The 13351-nt window shown below is 41.0% G+C and overlaps 3 protein-coding genes across 5 annotated transcripts in view; all 3 read left to right on the forward strand.

Annotated features, from left to right (window-relative positions):
• The window catches only part of LOC137625281 (zinc finger protein OZF-like), a 93936-nt gene that overhangs the window by 35907 nt on the left and 44678 nt on the right, over nucleotides 1–13351 (forward strand). For 2 of the 3 annotated variants that reach the window (XM_068356083.1, XM_068356084.1), the window contains exon 2: nucleotides 5067–5261. The gene's annotated coding sequence lies outside the window, so the exon portion shown is untranslated. Of the gene's footprint in view, nucleotides 1–3350; nucleotides 3451–5066; nucleotides 5262–13351 lie in introns of those variants that run through there. The other variant, XM_068356082.1, reaches the window with a different exon arrangement.
• LOC137625497 (involucrin-like) lies at nucleotides 205–1478 on the forward strand. Its single transcript, XM_068356407.1, has 2 exons — nucleotides 205–234; nucleotides 495–1478. The coding sequence occupies exons 1-2, from the start codon at nucleotides 205–207 to the stop codon at nucleotides 1476–1478; spliced, it is 1014 nt and encodes a 337-aa protein (XP_068212508.1).
• LOC137625498 (uncharacterized) overlaps nucleotides 8200–13351 on the forward strand; it is a 48152-nt gene continuing 43000 nt past the window's right edge. Inside the window, exon 1 of the mRNA XM_068356408.1 lies at nucleotides 8200–8792. Coding sequence (XP_068212509.1) covers nucleotides 8200–8792 — 593 coding nt within the window. The remainder of the gene's footprint in view (nucleotides 8793–13351) is intronic.

Genomic DNA, 13351 nt, shown 5'->3' on the forward strand with positions numbered 1-13351 from the left:
GTCAACCCAGTATAGCCCTGAAAAATGTTTACAAAAACAGCAGTTGTCAACCCAGTATAGCCCTGAAAAATGCTTACAAAAACAGCGGCTGTCAACCCAGTATAGCCCTGAAAAATGCTTACAAAAACAGCAGTTGTCAACCCAGTAGAGCCCTGAAAAATGCTTACAAAAACAGCAGTTGTCAACCCAGTATAGCCCTGAAAAATGCTTACAAAAACAGTGGTTGTCAATCCAGTATAGCCCTGAAAAATGCTTACAAAAACAGCAGTTGTCAACCCAGTATAGCCCTGAAAAATGCTTACAAAAAACAGCTGTTGTCAACCCAGTGTAGCCCTGAAAAATGTTTACAAAAACAGCTGTTGTCAACCCATTATAGCCCTGAAGAATGCCAGTAGCAGAAACAGCTGTTGTCAATCCAGTGTAGCCCTGAAAATTTTTTACAAAAACAGCTGTTGTCAACCCAGTATAGCCCTGAAAAATGCTTATAAAAACAGCTGTTGTCAACCCAGTATAGCCCTGATAAATGCTTACAAAAACAGCGGTTGTCAACCCAGTATAGCCCTGAAAAATGCTTACAAAAACAGCAGTTGTCAACCCAGTGTAGCCCTGAAAAATGCTTACAAAAACAGTGGTTGTCAACCCAGTATAGCCCTGAAAAATGCTTACAAAAACAGCAGTTGTCAACCCAGTATAGCCCTGAAAAATGCTTACAAAAACAGCTGTTGTCAACCCAGTGTAGCCCTGAAAAATGCTTACAAAAACAGCGGTTGTCAACCCAGTATAGCCCTGAAAAATGCTTACAAAAACAGCTGTTGTCAACCCAGTATATCCCTGAAGAATGGCAGTGGCATAAACAGCTGTTGTCAATCCATTATATCCCTGAAGAATGTCAATGGCAAAAACAGTGGTTGTCAACCCAGTATAGCCCTGAAAAATGCTTACAAAAACAGCTGTTGTCAACCCAGTATAGCCCTGAAAAATGCTTACAAAAACAGCTGTTGTCAACCCAGTGTAGCCCTGAAAAATGCTTACAAAAACAGCGGTTGTCAACCCAGTATAGCCCTGAAAAATGCTTACAAAAACAGCTGTTGTCAACCCATTATATCCCTGAAGAATGGCAGTGGCATAAACAGCTGTTGTCAATCCATTATATCCCTGAAGAATGTCAATGGCAAAAACAGTGGTTGTCAACCCATTATAGCCCTGAAGAATGCCAGCAGCAGAAAGAGCTGTTGTCAACCCAGTATAGCCCTGAAAAATGCTTACAAAAACAGCTGTTGTCAACCCAGTATAGCCCTGAAAAATGCTTACAAAAACAGCTGTTGTCAACCCATTATAGCCCTGAAAAATGCTTACAAAAACAGCTGTTGTCAACCCAGTATAGCCCTGAAAAATGCTTACAAAAACAGCCGTTGTCAACCCAGTATATCCCCGAAGAATGTCAATGGCAAAAACAGTGGTTGACTTACGAGATGTAGAAAAACAATTGTAGGTAATACTTAATACTTTGCAGTGTCCCTTTGGCACTAACTTGACTCTTTTTTTAGCCTTTCACTGTACCTCTGTTCTTGATTCCTGTCTTATACGAAGCTTCTAGTAAGATGTGCTGTCTGTTTTACTGAGGTAATTACGTTGGTGGAAGTGATTTCAAGAGTAGTGGTACTTCTAGTGTACTTAAATGCTAATGCAGATGTCGGATCTTGTGAATTCTGAAGTATCTGATAACACTATCTTTAGATTTCTCCTTTTAGATATAAAGCACTATCGCTTCACCCGTCACATTTGTGTGTGTGTGTGTGTATTAGAGCAAATCTAGTATTGTATAAATACAATTGCATGTCACTGGTGTAAGTCTAGTTTTGTGTTGACCCACATGTGTGTATCTAGAGTAAATCTAGTTTTGTGTAGACACACATGTGTGTATCTGGTGTAAATCTAGTTTTGTGTAGACACTCATATGGGTATCTAGTGTAAATCTAGTTTGAGTTGACTCACATGTGTGTATTTAGAGTAAATCTAGTTTTGTGTTGACTCACATGTGTGTATTTAGAGTAAATCTAGTTTTGTGTTGACTCACATGTGTGTATTTAGAGTAAATCTAGTTTTGTGTTGACTCACATGTGTGTATCTAGAGTAAATCTAGTTTTGAGTTGACACACATATGTGTATTTAGTGTAAATCTAGTTTTGAGTCGACTCACATTTGTGTATTTAGATTAAATCTAGTTTTGTGTAGATAAACGTGTGTGTGTGTGTGTGTATCTAGTGTAAAACTAGTTTTGAGTTGACACACATGTGTGTATCTGGTGTAAATCTAGTTTTGAGTTGACACACACATGTGTATCTAGAGTAAATCTAGTTTTGTGTAGACTCACATGTGTGTATCTGGTGTAAATCTAGTTTTGAGTTGACACACACATGTGTATCTAGAGTAAATCTAGTATTGTGTAGACACACATGTGTGTATCTAGTATAAATCTAATTTAGTCTGAACATGGTAGCAGTCTAACAAAATAGCACCAGCATTACTCACTTGTTTTAACCTAACCCACCAAAAATGCACACGATTTTCAATCTCTGCTCCACAACTGTTGCAAGTTCCTGATTGCGAAGGTGTAAAGAACTACTGTATAAATCATTAAGAAGACGATAGGCAGAAGCGACGTACGATTGGTCGCAGTCGAGGATTAACGCCACCTCCTTATTGGTTGAAAGGATAACGGTTTTCAATTGGTCCCAAGTTATGATTCAAGATATGTTGAATATCAGATAAAAATATTCTTGATAAGATATTTTTTTTTCTGTTTTCTGGGAAATTCTTAACTCAAGCTGGTTCAGCTTATGATTAGGTCTCTCTCTCTCTCTCTCTCTCTCTCTCTCTCTCTCTCTCTCTCTCTCTCTCTCTCTCTCTCTCTTATTGTTGAATTATATAAGACAATTATGAACAGGACCCATTTTACGAATTGTGCTGATATTGTTATTGTAGTACCAAGTATGGAAACATACACATACACACACACAAACACACACACACACACACACACACATATATATATATATATATAAATATATATATATATATATATATATATATATATATATATATATATATATATATATAAATATATATATATATATATATATATATATATATATATATATATATATATATATATATATATATATAATATATATACATACTGTGTATATCATTACAGAACTTAACTGATAAAGTAAACTAGTGATAAAAAACGGCAATTATGATGATAATGATAATAATAATAATAATAATAATAATAATCATCATCATCATCATAATGTGAAAGAAAGCTAAATTGAGGAGCCGTTCTAAAGAGAGACTCCGTTTTCATATACAAATGGAATTCATTGTTATTGTTTTTACCCGTGACAGAGTCTTCGTATATCTTACAAGTAATCTCCCTGAGAAATGGTCAGTAATATAATACACTCATTGTTTTATCTATTTCAGTAATAGTTTATATATTTACATCTATTTTAACAGTTATTTGTTCATTAAACTTACTGAAATTAGGTCAATTAGGCAGTATTATCGTAACATGGGTGGTCACCGCCATGTAGTTTTGATTTCTCATTTACTTTTTTCATATCAAAACAGTATAATTTATGTATGAATACATTCATATATATTATATGTATCGTTTACCGTACATATGTATGTTTTTATTAAATTATTAAATACATAAAAATAAGATTATATATACGTTAGGCAGGGCTTGGGATTGTAATCTTTATCATAATTGTATTGTAATTTCTTATACTAATTATTCCTAATGGAGAAAAAAAGTATTTCTGGCATATTTATATTTTATAGATTATTTGAATGATTTTGATATAAGAATATGGAAATCTGTAACTTGAGATGAGTCATAGACCTTAAGACAAGTTATAGCCTCAAGACGAGTCGTAACCCTAAGACGTGTCGTAACCCTTAGACAAGTCGTAACACTTAGACAAGTCGTACCCATAAAACAAGTGATACTTCTAAGACAAGTCGTAAACCTAAGACAAGTCTTAACCCTAAGACAAGTCGTAACCCTAAGACAAGTCGTAACCCTAAGACAAGTCGTAACCCTATGACAAGTCGTAACCCTAAAACAAGTCGTAACCCTTCGACAAGTTTTAACCCTATGACAAGTCGTAACCCTAAGACAAGTCGTAACCCTATGACAAGTTGTAACCTTAAGACAAGTCGTAACCCTAAGACAAGTCGTAACCCTATGACAAGTTGTAACCCTAAAACAAGTCGTAACCCTTCGACAAGTTTTAACCCTATGACAAGTCGTAACCCTAAGACAAGTCGTAACCCTATGACAAGTCGTAACCCTAAGACAAGTCGTAACCCTATGACAACCTGCATAACCACCCTATAACCACTCCCCATAAGTCTGAAAATCAAAGTGAGGGTTCTGTAGGCTGTCAGTTGGGTGGGGCATCCCCGCCAGCCAGCAGACATTATCGCCACCGGGTTAAAATTTCAACAGCCATGTCAAGCTTCGCTGATAGCTTACTCCCGTTTAAGGATTCAGGTTTATATAGTTAGGGAAAATACAATTTTCTTAAAAAATTTGTGATTAAACATTCCAATGAGTCCAAAGGTAAAGGATACAAACTGGAATTGAAAAGATACAACACCACTTAATGTGGGAATTTATTAATATATAAATTAGAAAATACATGGAATAGACTTCCAGCGGATGTAGTAAAATATAACAAGGTAAACGAGTTCAAGAATAAGCTAAGATCATGGGCGCTCTCTAAATGCTTAAAGTGAATCACTCTACCCAAGAGCAAATGGAGTCTCTGCAGGAGGACTAGAAAGTCTTTGAGACATCCAAAATCCTTGTAAAATGAGTAAATTGTTTCAGAATTGCTTATCCTTAAGTTGTCAGTTGCTTCCGTGTTGCCAGTCAAAGTTTGTCTGGGGAGTTGTATCGTGATTGATTGTCTGGGATGTTAATTGTGATCGAATAGGTTGTTAGTTGTCCGTTTTCTAATTTTGATAATTACCACACATTCCTTTTACAGATACGTTGCGGCGGTCATTGTCGAACGCAATCTGGAGGTCCCCGAAGTTACGCCAACATTCTGAGTTACCAGCACCCTCTTGATGTATCAATTGATTGATCTAGTTCATTTTTCCCCGGTTTACAACAGCAGGATTTGGATCTATCGAGAAAGCTGACATTCTTGGAGAAGTATTTCTATTAAACTATTAACCAAGTGAGTATTTCAAAGGAAGTCTTTTATTTGTTGTTGTTTAATTGTTCCATAACTGGAATACAAACCACGCTATTTAATAGGGCATTACTTTCAGCGTAGCTGAAATGACGAGTCATTAAGATTTAGCGAGGGTTAACCACCCATACCGCTAGTTAGCGGGGGTAGTGGAGGTTAGCTTGCTACTGCCCCCCCCTCACACACCTGTGATTGAGCTCACTTTGCTTTCGGCTCAGATAGTGATCGGACGTTGCCGCTCTTCATCCTCACCGTAAATTGGCAGCCATTAATGACTTTTTGCTTTTTCTTTTCTCTAGTGTGTGTTTTTGAAGTTGACTTCAGCGATCATGCGCACCTGCCCTGGACTCTCCGGCCGCCCTTGTGGAACGTTTATGTCGGCGGTGGAGACAGATCCTCACGCCTTTTGTCCTATATGCAGAGGTCAATGGTGTGATAGTGTAAATAAGTGTAATGAGTGTAGGGAGTGGTCTTCCTCTCAGTGGGAGAGGTTTGGGCGACAGCGGAAGAAGTCCAAGCGGTATATTTCTCCTTCAAAGGGAGGAAAACCTAAGGCCTCTTCTTCCGTCTCCCGACCCTCCTCCGAAGCTCCCACTCGTTCTGCCTCCTACGAGAGACCGGCAAGTAGTAGCGTAGACCAAGTTAATGTTGGCCAACCCCGGTTCTCAAGAGATGGTGTTGCTTCCCCTAGCGAAGCGGCCCCACCTCTCCCCCCGGGTGAGGCCTTGTCACTAACCCCTTTGTTGCAGATTTGGTCTTCCTTGGGGCTTACGGGTCTGCCATCAAAGGAAGCTTTGCTGCAGTTCATCCGTATGGGTGCTTCTGTTCATCAGTCATCGTCGCCGTCAGAGGTAGATCCTCTGGCCCTCATTGACGTTGTAGTGTCAGAGGTGTCACACTTAATGTCATCCAACTCCTCTGCCCCTCCAGACTCTCCAGCGGTTGCTGCCGACTTAGTTTCCCTCGTTCCTGAACATCCTTCGAGGGGGAAACTAAGTCCAACGTCTGTCTCTCCCGCAAGTGTTTCTTCCCCTCGGGTGAGTTCACTCATAGAGACTCCGCCTCGGAGGACTGCTGCGGCGCATGGTCAGCTTGCTGATCCAACGGCACCCAGAGGGCGCCTTCGTCGAAAAGCTCACCTTCCACTTCGCCTTAGAGGTCTCCCTTCACCATCGGTGAAGAGGCGCCCCTTTGGTTCATCTGCTTCGTCGTCGCAGCCATCCCCTGCAGAGGAGCCTCCGCTGCAGTCATCTGACCTTCGACCGTCACCGTCACTGCTCCTGCTACTAGTCCTGTGACTTCAGTCCTGGATTTCTCTGCAGATCGTTCACGATCCCCATCGGTGGATGCTCGCCCTTACAAAGGGTACCTCCCAGTTCCTGACCATCCACCCTTCAGACCTGCCGACCTTCCATCACCGTTCCTGTCACCAAAGTGTGTAGCTGCACGCCATCGCCCTGCAGCTCGCCAACTTACGGGACACCAGCAGCTTGCCAGACTGCGCGTCAGCGCTTTGGTGCACCCCAACACCTACTCGCTCTCATAGACGGCAACAACATCATGCGCCTATGCGCCAACACTCTCCTGCTCACTCTGCAGCCACGTTCCCCTGCGCTCATATGCCCAGGGTTGCCCGTGCGCCAGCGCGCGTACACTCTCCTGCACGCCCACGATCTCCTGGGCATCAGCAATCATCTGCGCGCCCTGTGCCTACGCACTTACGTTCTCCTGCACGCCAGCGCTCTCCTGCGCGCCAGTGCTCTCCTGCGCGCTAGTGCTCTCCTGCGCGCCAGCGCTCTCCTGCGTGTTAACACTCATCTGCGTGCCAGCGCTCTCCTGCGCATCAGCGCGCTCCTGCGCGCCAGTACAGTACTCACTTGTGTGTCAACGAGTTCCTGCGCGCCAACACTCCCCGGCGCCCCATTACGCGCCTACGTGCGTGCATCCAACATGCGCAATCCAGGGCTCTCCGACTTTGCCTCCTCCAACCGTGCCGGATCTACAAACAAGCTCCTCCCACCTCATGTACAGCAGAGGAGGTACTTTGAGATCCTAGAGGAGCCCAGTTCAGGTCTTCCACTTCACCACTCTCTGGAAGAGCTAACCAGTGGAATCCCTCTTGAGAGACTCTCCAGCTGGCAGGTCTTGTTCTTTGCGGCCGAAGTCCTTAACCAGGAAAAGGTCACTAAGTATGCAATGCAAGCTACTTTGTGGCTGGACATCTGGTTAGGGACCTTGGGACTCCTGGTACGATCCGAGGATTTCTCCAAGGAGCGTACCAGGAAGGCAATGGAGACCTTTCTCCTCTCAGGCACTCACACGATCGAGTTTGTTGCCCACCAAGTTTCAAACTTGTGGGTAAACACCATCTTGAAACGTCGAGATACCGTGTCCGAGAGGTTCCACCAACAGGTCCCCAGCGTTGAAATAAATAGGCTCAGACATTCCTCCCTAGAGGGGGGCCCACCTGTTTGAGGTTCCAGGGTGGTAATACCGTCGAGATATAGGATTCAAATCTTAGAAGAGCTACATGGTGGTCATCCGGGTATTGTTAGGAGGAAAGGATTAGCTCGCTTGCATGTGTGGTGGCCGAATATCGATCAAGATATTGAAAACACTGCAAGAGTGCTCTGCTTGCCAGGCTACTCAGCCAATGCCGACTCATGTTGAGGGTAATCCGTGGAAATGGCCTTCTGGTCCGTGGAAAAGAGTACATGTGAATTTCGCAGGACCATTCCTGGGACAAGTGTACCTCATTATGATAGGCGCATATTCAAAATGGCCAGAAGTACACCCTATGAAATCAGTTACAACTATGAATTCCATTGAGATCATGCGGTGGGTATTTGCCTAGCATGGGGTTTGTGTAGAGCTCGTGTCTGATAGTGGAAGTCAGTTTGTGGCTGAGGAATTTAAGGAGTTCATGACCCAAAATGGTGTAAAGCATATACTGATACCCGCTCATCACCCAAGCAGTAATGGGCAGGCCGAAAATACAGTAAGAACATTCAAACAAGGAATGAAATGGTCGATGAGAACATTGCAACCGTGTAATACATCTTTAAATACCAAGTTATGTCAATTTCTACTGACTTACCGAACTACACCTCACTGTACAACAAAGCGCACGCCTGCAGAGCTCATGGGTCGGCAGTTACGCACTCACATTGATTTACTACACCCAGATGCATCTCAGCGAATTGAAAGAAAAGCCTCTGAGAACGAGAAACCAATGAGGGAACTCGATATAGGGGACGTGGTACTGGTTCAGGATTATCGTCAAAATACCAAGAAGGGCATATGGACTCGAGGAGTTGTGGTTCTTAAATTGGGTCCATGCACATACAATGTACAAGTGGACGGTAACTTAATATGGAAGAGGCATATTGATCAAATGAGACTGATCTCCAATGATTCTCAAGATAACAAAAATGAGCTTTTAGCACATAATTTTTCAGAGTTGGTCAGCTATCCAGACCCGCCATTACCAAAAGAGTTCATAAATACTCGTGAAGAGTTAGGCGATGCAGTTGCAGGTGCAGAGAAGAATGAAATCCCAAATGTAGAAGAAAAGGAGGCGGCAGAAAAAATAAAACTTCTGATGACTCACCTGTTAGATCGATATCTGAATTACCAAAACTTCGAAGGTCTACCAGACAAAGTAGACCACCTGACTATTTTAGAATGTAAATTGATTAATAGTATTATGTATGTTTTTGTATCATTTATTCAAAGCTATGCCACCATTTAATTATTGATTGCTTTATCCTTTTATTTGCTTTAATCTTTCATTCTTTTTCCCGAGGGGAAAAGGTGTTAAGTATTTACGTTTATAAATACCTGTTACCAGAGGTTATATTTGTGTTTACAGATACTTACTACTCATTAAGCATAACTACCCTGTTAACTATCTTGTCTTCTTTTAAACTGTATATCATTATAAGTTAGTTCTAAAAATAAAGTCATTCAGGAAGGATCTTTCTGGAGAGGGAGGTCTCAACCTTCCGGACTCACCAGTGGTAGCTTATACACCCCCCCCTGGAACCCCCCCAAGCGGCGGCGCGAGCCCCAAACCACGCCCCCTTGGGCGGAGTTACCAGGGACGAGCGGGTTGACTCGGCAATGGAAGTCACATTTCTGAAGTTGACTTCGGCACAGAACGTTCTCCTCTTTTTCCCTCCCGCTGCTCCCAACATTATTTGCTGATTTTCATTATTCTGCACTCAGCAACCAGAGTAATATCTCAGCCCACGGCTTAATTATGTCTAGGCAAATTCTTACCTCCGCGGAGGTGCATCGGCTTAGCGAAGACTCCAGCGGAGAGGAGAACGTAATCAGTAACGAAAAACGAACACAATCGACTGCAGATAGTGATATGCCTTCTAATTCTGATATCGTAAATATGTTACTACAACAGAATCAAACTCTTATGAAAATCATCCAGAAAAGGTAAGGTTTTAAATTCTGTTTACAACGAAAACGTCATATGGAAAGCAGCTGATTTAGACTAATGACGTCACAAATGCAAATGGCGTCCCCCATACGTAAGCTTGTTATGATTTGAATGCTTAGAGCAGGCACTTCCGAACATAGCGTAAGTAGCTTAAGCAAAGCATGTGCATGATTACTACACGATTAATTGGTATAAACAAACCAAATACTCCAATTTTTATATATTACAAAATTATAATTAAGCACACAAAACAAATTGCTTGCCTGACACATCAAAAGCACGCAGCTTAATAGGCAGTAGGCTAGACCACAGGTAAGTTCGAGCTTACATTTCTCGCTTTAAACCTATCGACACTAGCCTAGGCCCTGGGGGGCTATCTGATAAGGGTTACATATGAGGCAGGTCTAGTTTATTAATAATAACAGATTTAAACTTATCATTCACTTAAATATGGCACTGAATTTACCTAAGAGGGCTATTTGAGTCGTGAACCCCATTGCCTGACTTCAGCCTTCTAGGTCCGCTGCTGTCCATATTTACTATACCTGTTGAACAAAATCTCAATTAATCTATGGTAAATAAATCACTGATATTAAACATTCATCTCGGCAGAAGTGGTTCACCTGCTAAGAAGAATGAGGCTCCCCCTCCTACTAAGCGCTCAAGACGATTACCTGAATTACCTGAAAGTGCAAATTTAGACCTCTTTTCCTTTTATAATAATGGAGATGAAAGTGATTACGAAGATTTCAACCTTCTTACCTTCAATAAACCCATTCCTTCATATATTTTCACCAATTTCAAAGCTGAACCATCTTTTCATAGAGAAGGGAAAATTCAATTGAATAATTCACTAGTAGCATTAACTTTCAGTGAAGGCCATAGTGATAACCGGGATAAATTCTTTGTTAGTAGTCAAAATAAGGAGTTCTCAGACTTTTTTAAATTAATTAATACTCCAAAGTTGAATTTCTGGCCTGAAGGTAAGGTATTTGATGACAGTTATAAGAGAAAATTTTTTTATGACATTGAAAATATTAAAATGAGTATTTCTGCCTTTCAAGGGCATGCAGCACTGGCACACATTGTATACCTCTCCAAAGTAAATGACATTGATTTTTTGTCCAAAATTATTATTGGTCCCCTAAGGAGGAGCATAGACCTCATACAAAATTTGATAAGAAATTTCAGAAGCAGAGCACTTCCTAGATACCTCAAGGAAGAAATAAGAGATCTTATAATCAAAGCAGACATTAAAGAAGTTTGGAATTTAACTGAAGACCAAAAATCAGCCATTGCTGCCTGCTTTCACAAAGGTCCCCTCCTCAGAGGAGGGGCAGCAAACTTCAGGGGTAGGAAATTCAACTTCGGGGGCAGATTTCAGGGAAGAAGGTTCAGTTTCCTCAAAGGTAACCCTAACTTTAGATTCAAGTCTCAGCCGCTTAGAAGAGGTAATAGGCGAGGTGGGTAAAGGGGGGGGGGGGGGGGAGGTCACAAAATGGACAAGCTAATAGTTCAGGAGCCAGAGAAAAGAAAGACCCTAGAAATTGAGCCATGCTCCGCATCAGTTCAAAGAGAGATTTTTTCAGCACCAGTATTCTATGCACCAGTTGATAACGATGTTTACTCTGCACCAGTTAATAATGAGCTTTGCTCAGCACCAGTTAATGAGCTTTGCTCAGCACCAGTTAATAACGAGCTTTGCTCAGCACCAGTGGTTAATGAGCTTTGCTCAGCACCAGTGGTTAATGAGCTTTGCTCAGTACCAGATAATAACGAGCTTTGCTCCGCACCAGACCATCATGACATTGGGCCAAATGCTATAAATCAAGATAGAAGTAAAGAGACCTTGCCTTTGGCCTCAAAACCAATGAATAACTCCTCCCAGAGCCCCCCAGAGAATAGGATAGGTAAGTCATTATTGATGAATATTGATAGTTGGAGAAAGCTTCCTAATGCCTCTTTTGCTTGTAAAATTATCAATGAAGGGGTGAGAATTCCGTTTAATAATAAACTTAAAGCCCAGAGGTCATTAAAAAGAACAGGTAAAGATAGATTTTATTCAATTAACAAGCGTAAAATATTGGAAAGTGAATGTGATAGACTGCTAAAACTAGGTGTCATAGAGCAGATCCCCAGAACTTCCTTTTACTACTCCAACCACATATTTTATAAATTCAAACCAGATGGAACAGTACGACTAATCTTTGACATGAAGGTGCTCAACACCATGATTAAAAAACCTTCTTTTACCATGCTCAAGGCCAATACTATATTTCCCTATCTACATCTAAACTCTTGGGCCTGCAAACTAGATTTAAAAGATGCTTATTGGCACATTCCATTACATGCAAGTAGCCAGAAATTTCTAACCTTCAAACTAGGTAAAAGGAAGTTCAAATGGACTGTGATACCCTTTGGACTAAAGACAGCACCTTATATTTTTTCAAAGATAATGTACACAGTGATCAAGTATATTAGAACTTCATATAACATCTTAATTTTTCAATATTAATCTTACCCGATAATCATGTAGCTGTCAACTCTGTTGCCGACAGAAATCTACGGTCGGGATACGCCAGCGATCGCTATACAGGTGGGGGTGAACACCACAGCGCCATCTGTGGTCAGGTACTCCAGTACTTCTTGTCAACACCACCTCAATTTTTCCTCTGTCGTGCCTCCGGCTAGACCTACATGGATACGCTGTTGATTCTGGAGTTTTTGCTCACGATTTGGTGATGTATTTGCTCTAGAGTTTAGCTTTCGCTATTCAGGAAGTTTTATCATTAGCTTAGCTAGCTTTTGGAATTAATTTGATTAATTATGGTGACGAAGAGAGTATGAACTCTCTTTCACTTTTAAATGGCCGACCCTTCCCTTAGACGGAAGTGTTGGTGTCTAAGAGAGTATAGACTCTCTTTCTTAATTTTGCTTAACAAAAGTTATAGATTTATTTTATATCTCTCCGCCTTTTATAGGCCTCTTCGATTAACTTCCTTTTATTATAAACTTATTAAAATTAATTTTTCAATATTAAACTTATCCGATAATCATGTAGCTGTCAACTCCGTTGCCCGACAGAATTCTACGGAAGGGATACGCCAGCGATCGCTATACAAGAGGGGGGTGTACTCACAAGCGCCACCTGTGGCCAGGTACTGCAGTACTTCTTGTTGACACCACTTCAATTTTTCCTCTGTCGTGCTTCCGGCAAGACGTTCATGGATACGCTTATAATTTTGGAGTCTTGTTCACGGTTTTTGGTGAAGTATTGCTCTAAGATTTCAGCTTTCGCTATTCAGGAAGTTTTATTATTAGCTTAGCTAACTTTTGGAATTAATTTGATTAATTATGGTGACGAAGAGAGTATGAACTCTCTTTCACCTTTAAATGGCCGACCCTTCCCTTAGACGGAAGTGTTGGTGTCTAAGAGAGTATAGACTCTCTTTCTTAATTTTGCTTAACAAAAGTTATAGATTTATTTTATATCTCTCCGCCTTTTATAGGCCTCTTCGATTAACTTCCTTTTATTATAAACTTATTAAAATTAATTTTTATATTTGTTTATATTCGACCTTTCCTAATAGTAGGCGGTCTTTTCTTGGTACCGAAGTTAATT

The sequence above is a fragment of the Palaemon carinicauda genome, chromosome 32 (assembly GCF_036898095.1).
Source record: "Palaemon carinicauda isolate YSFRI2023 chromosome 32, ASM3689809v2, whole genome shotgun sequence".
NCBI lineage: Eukaryota > Metazoa > Arthropoda > Malacostraca > Decapoda > Palaemonidae > Palaemon > Palaemon carinicauda.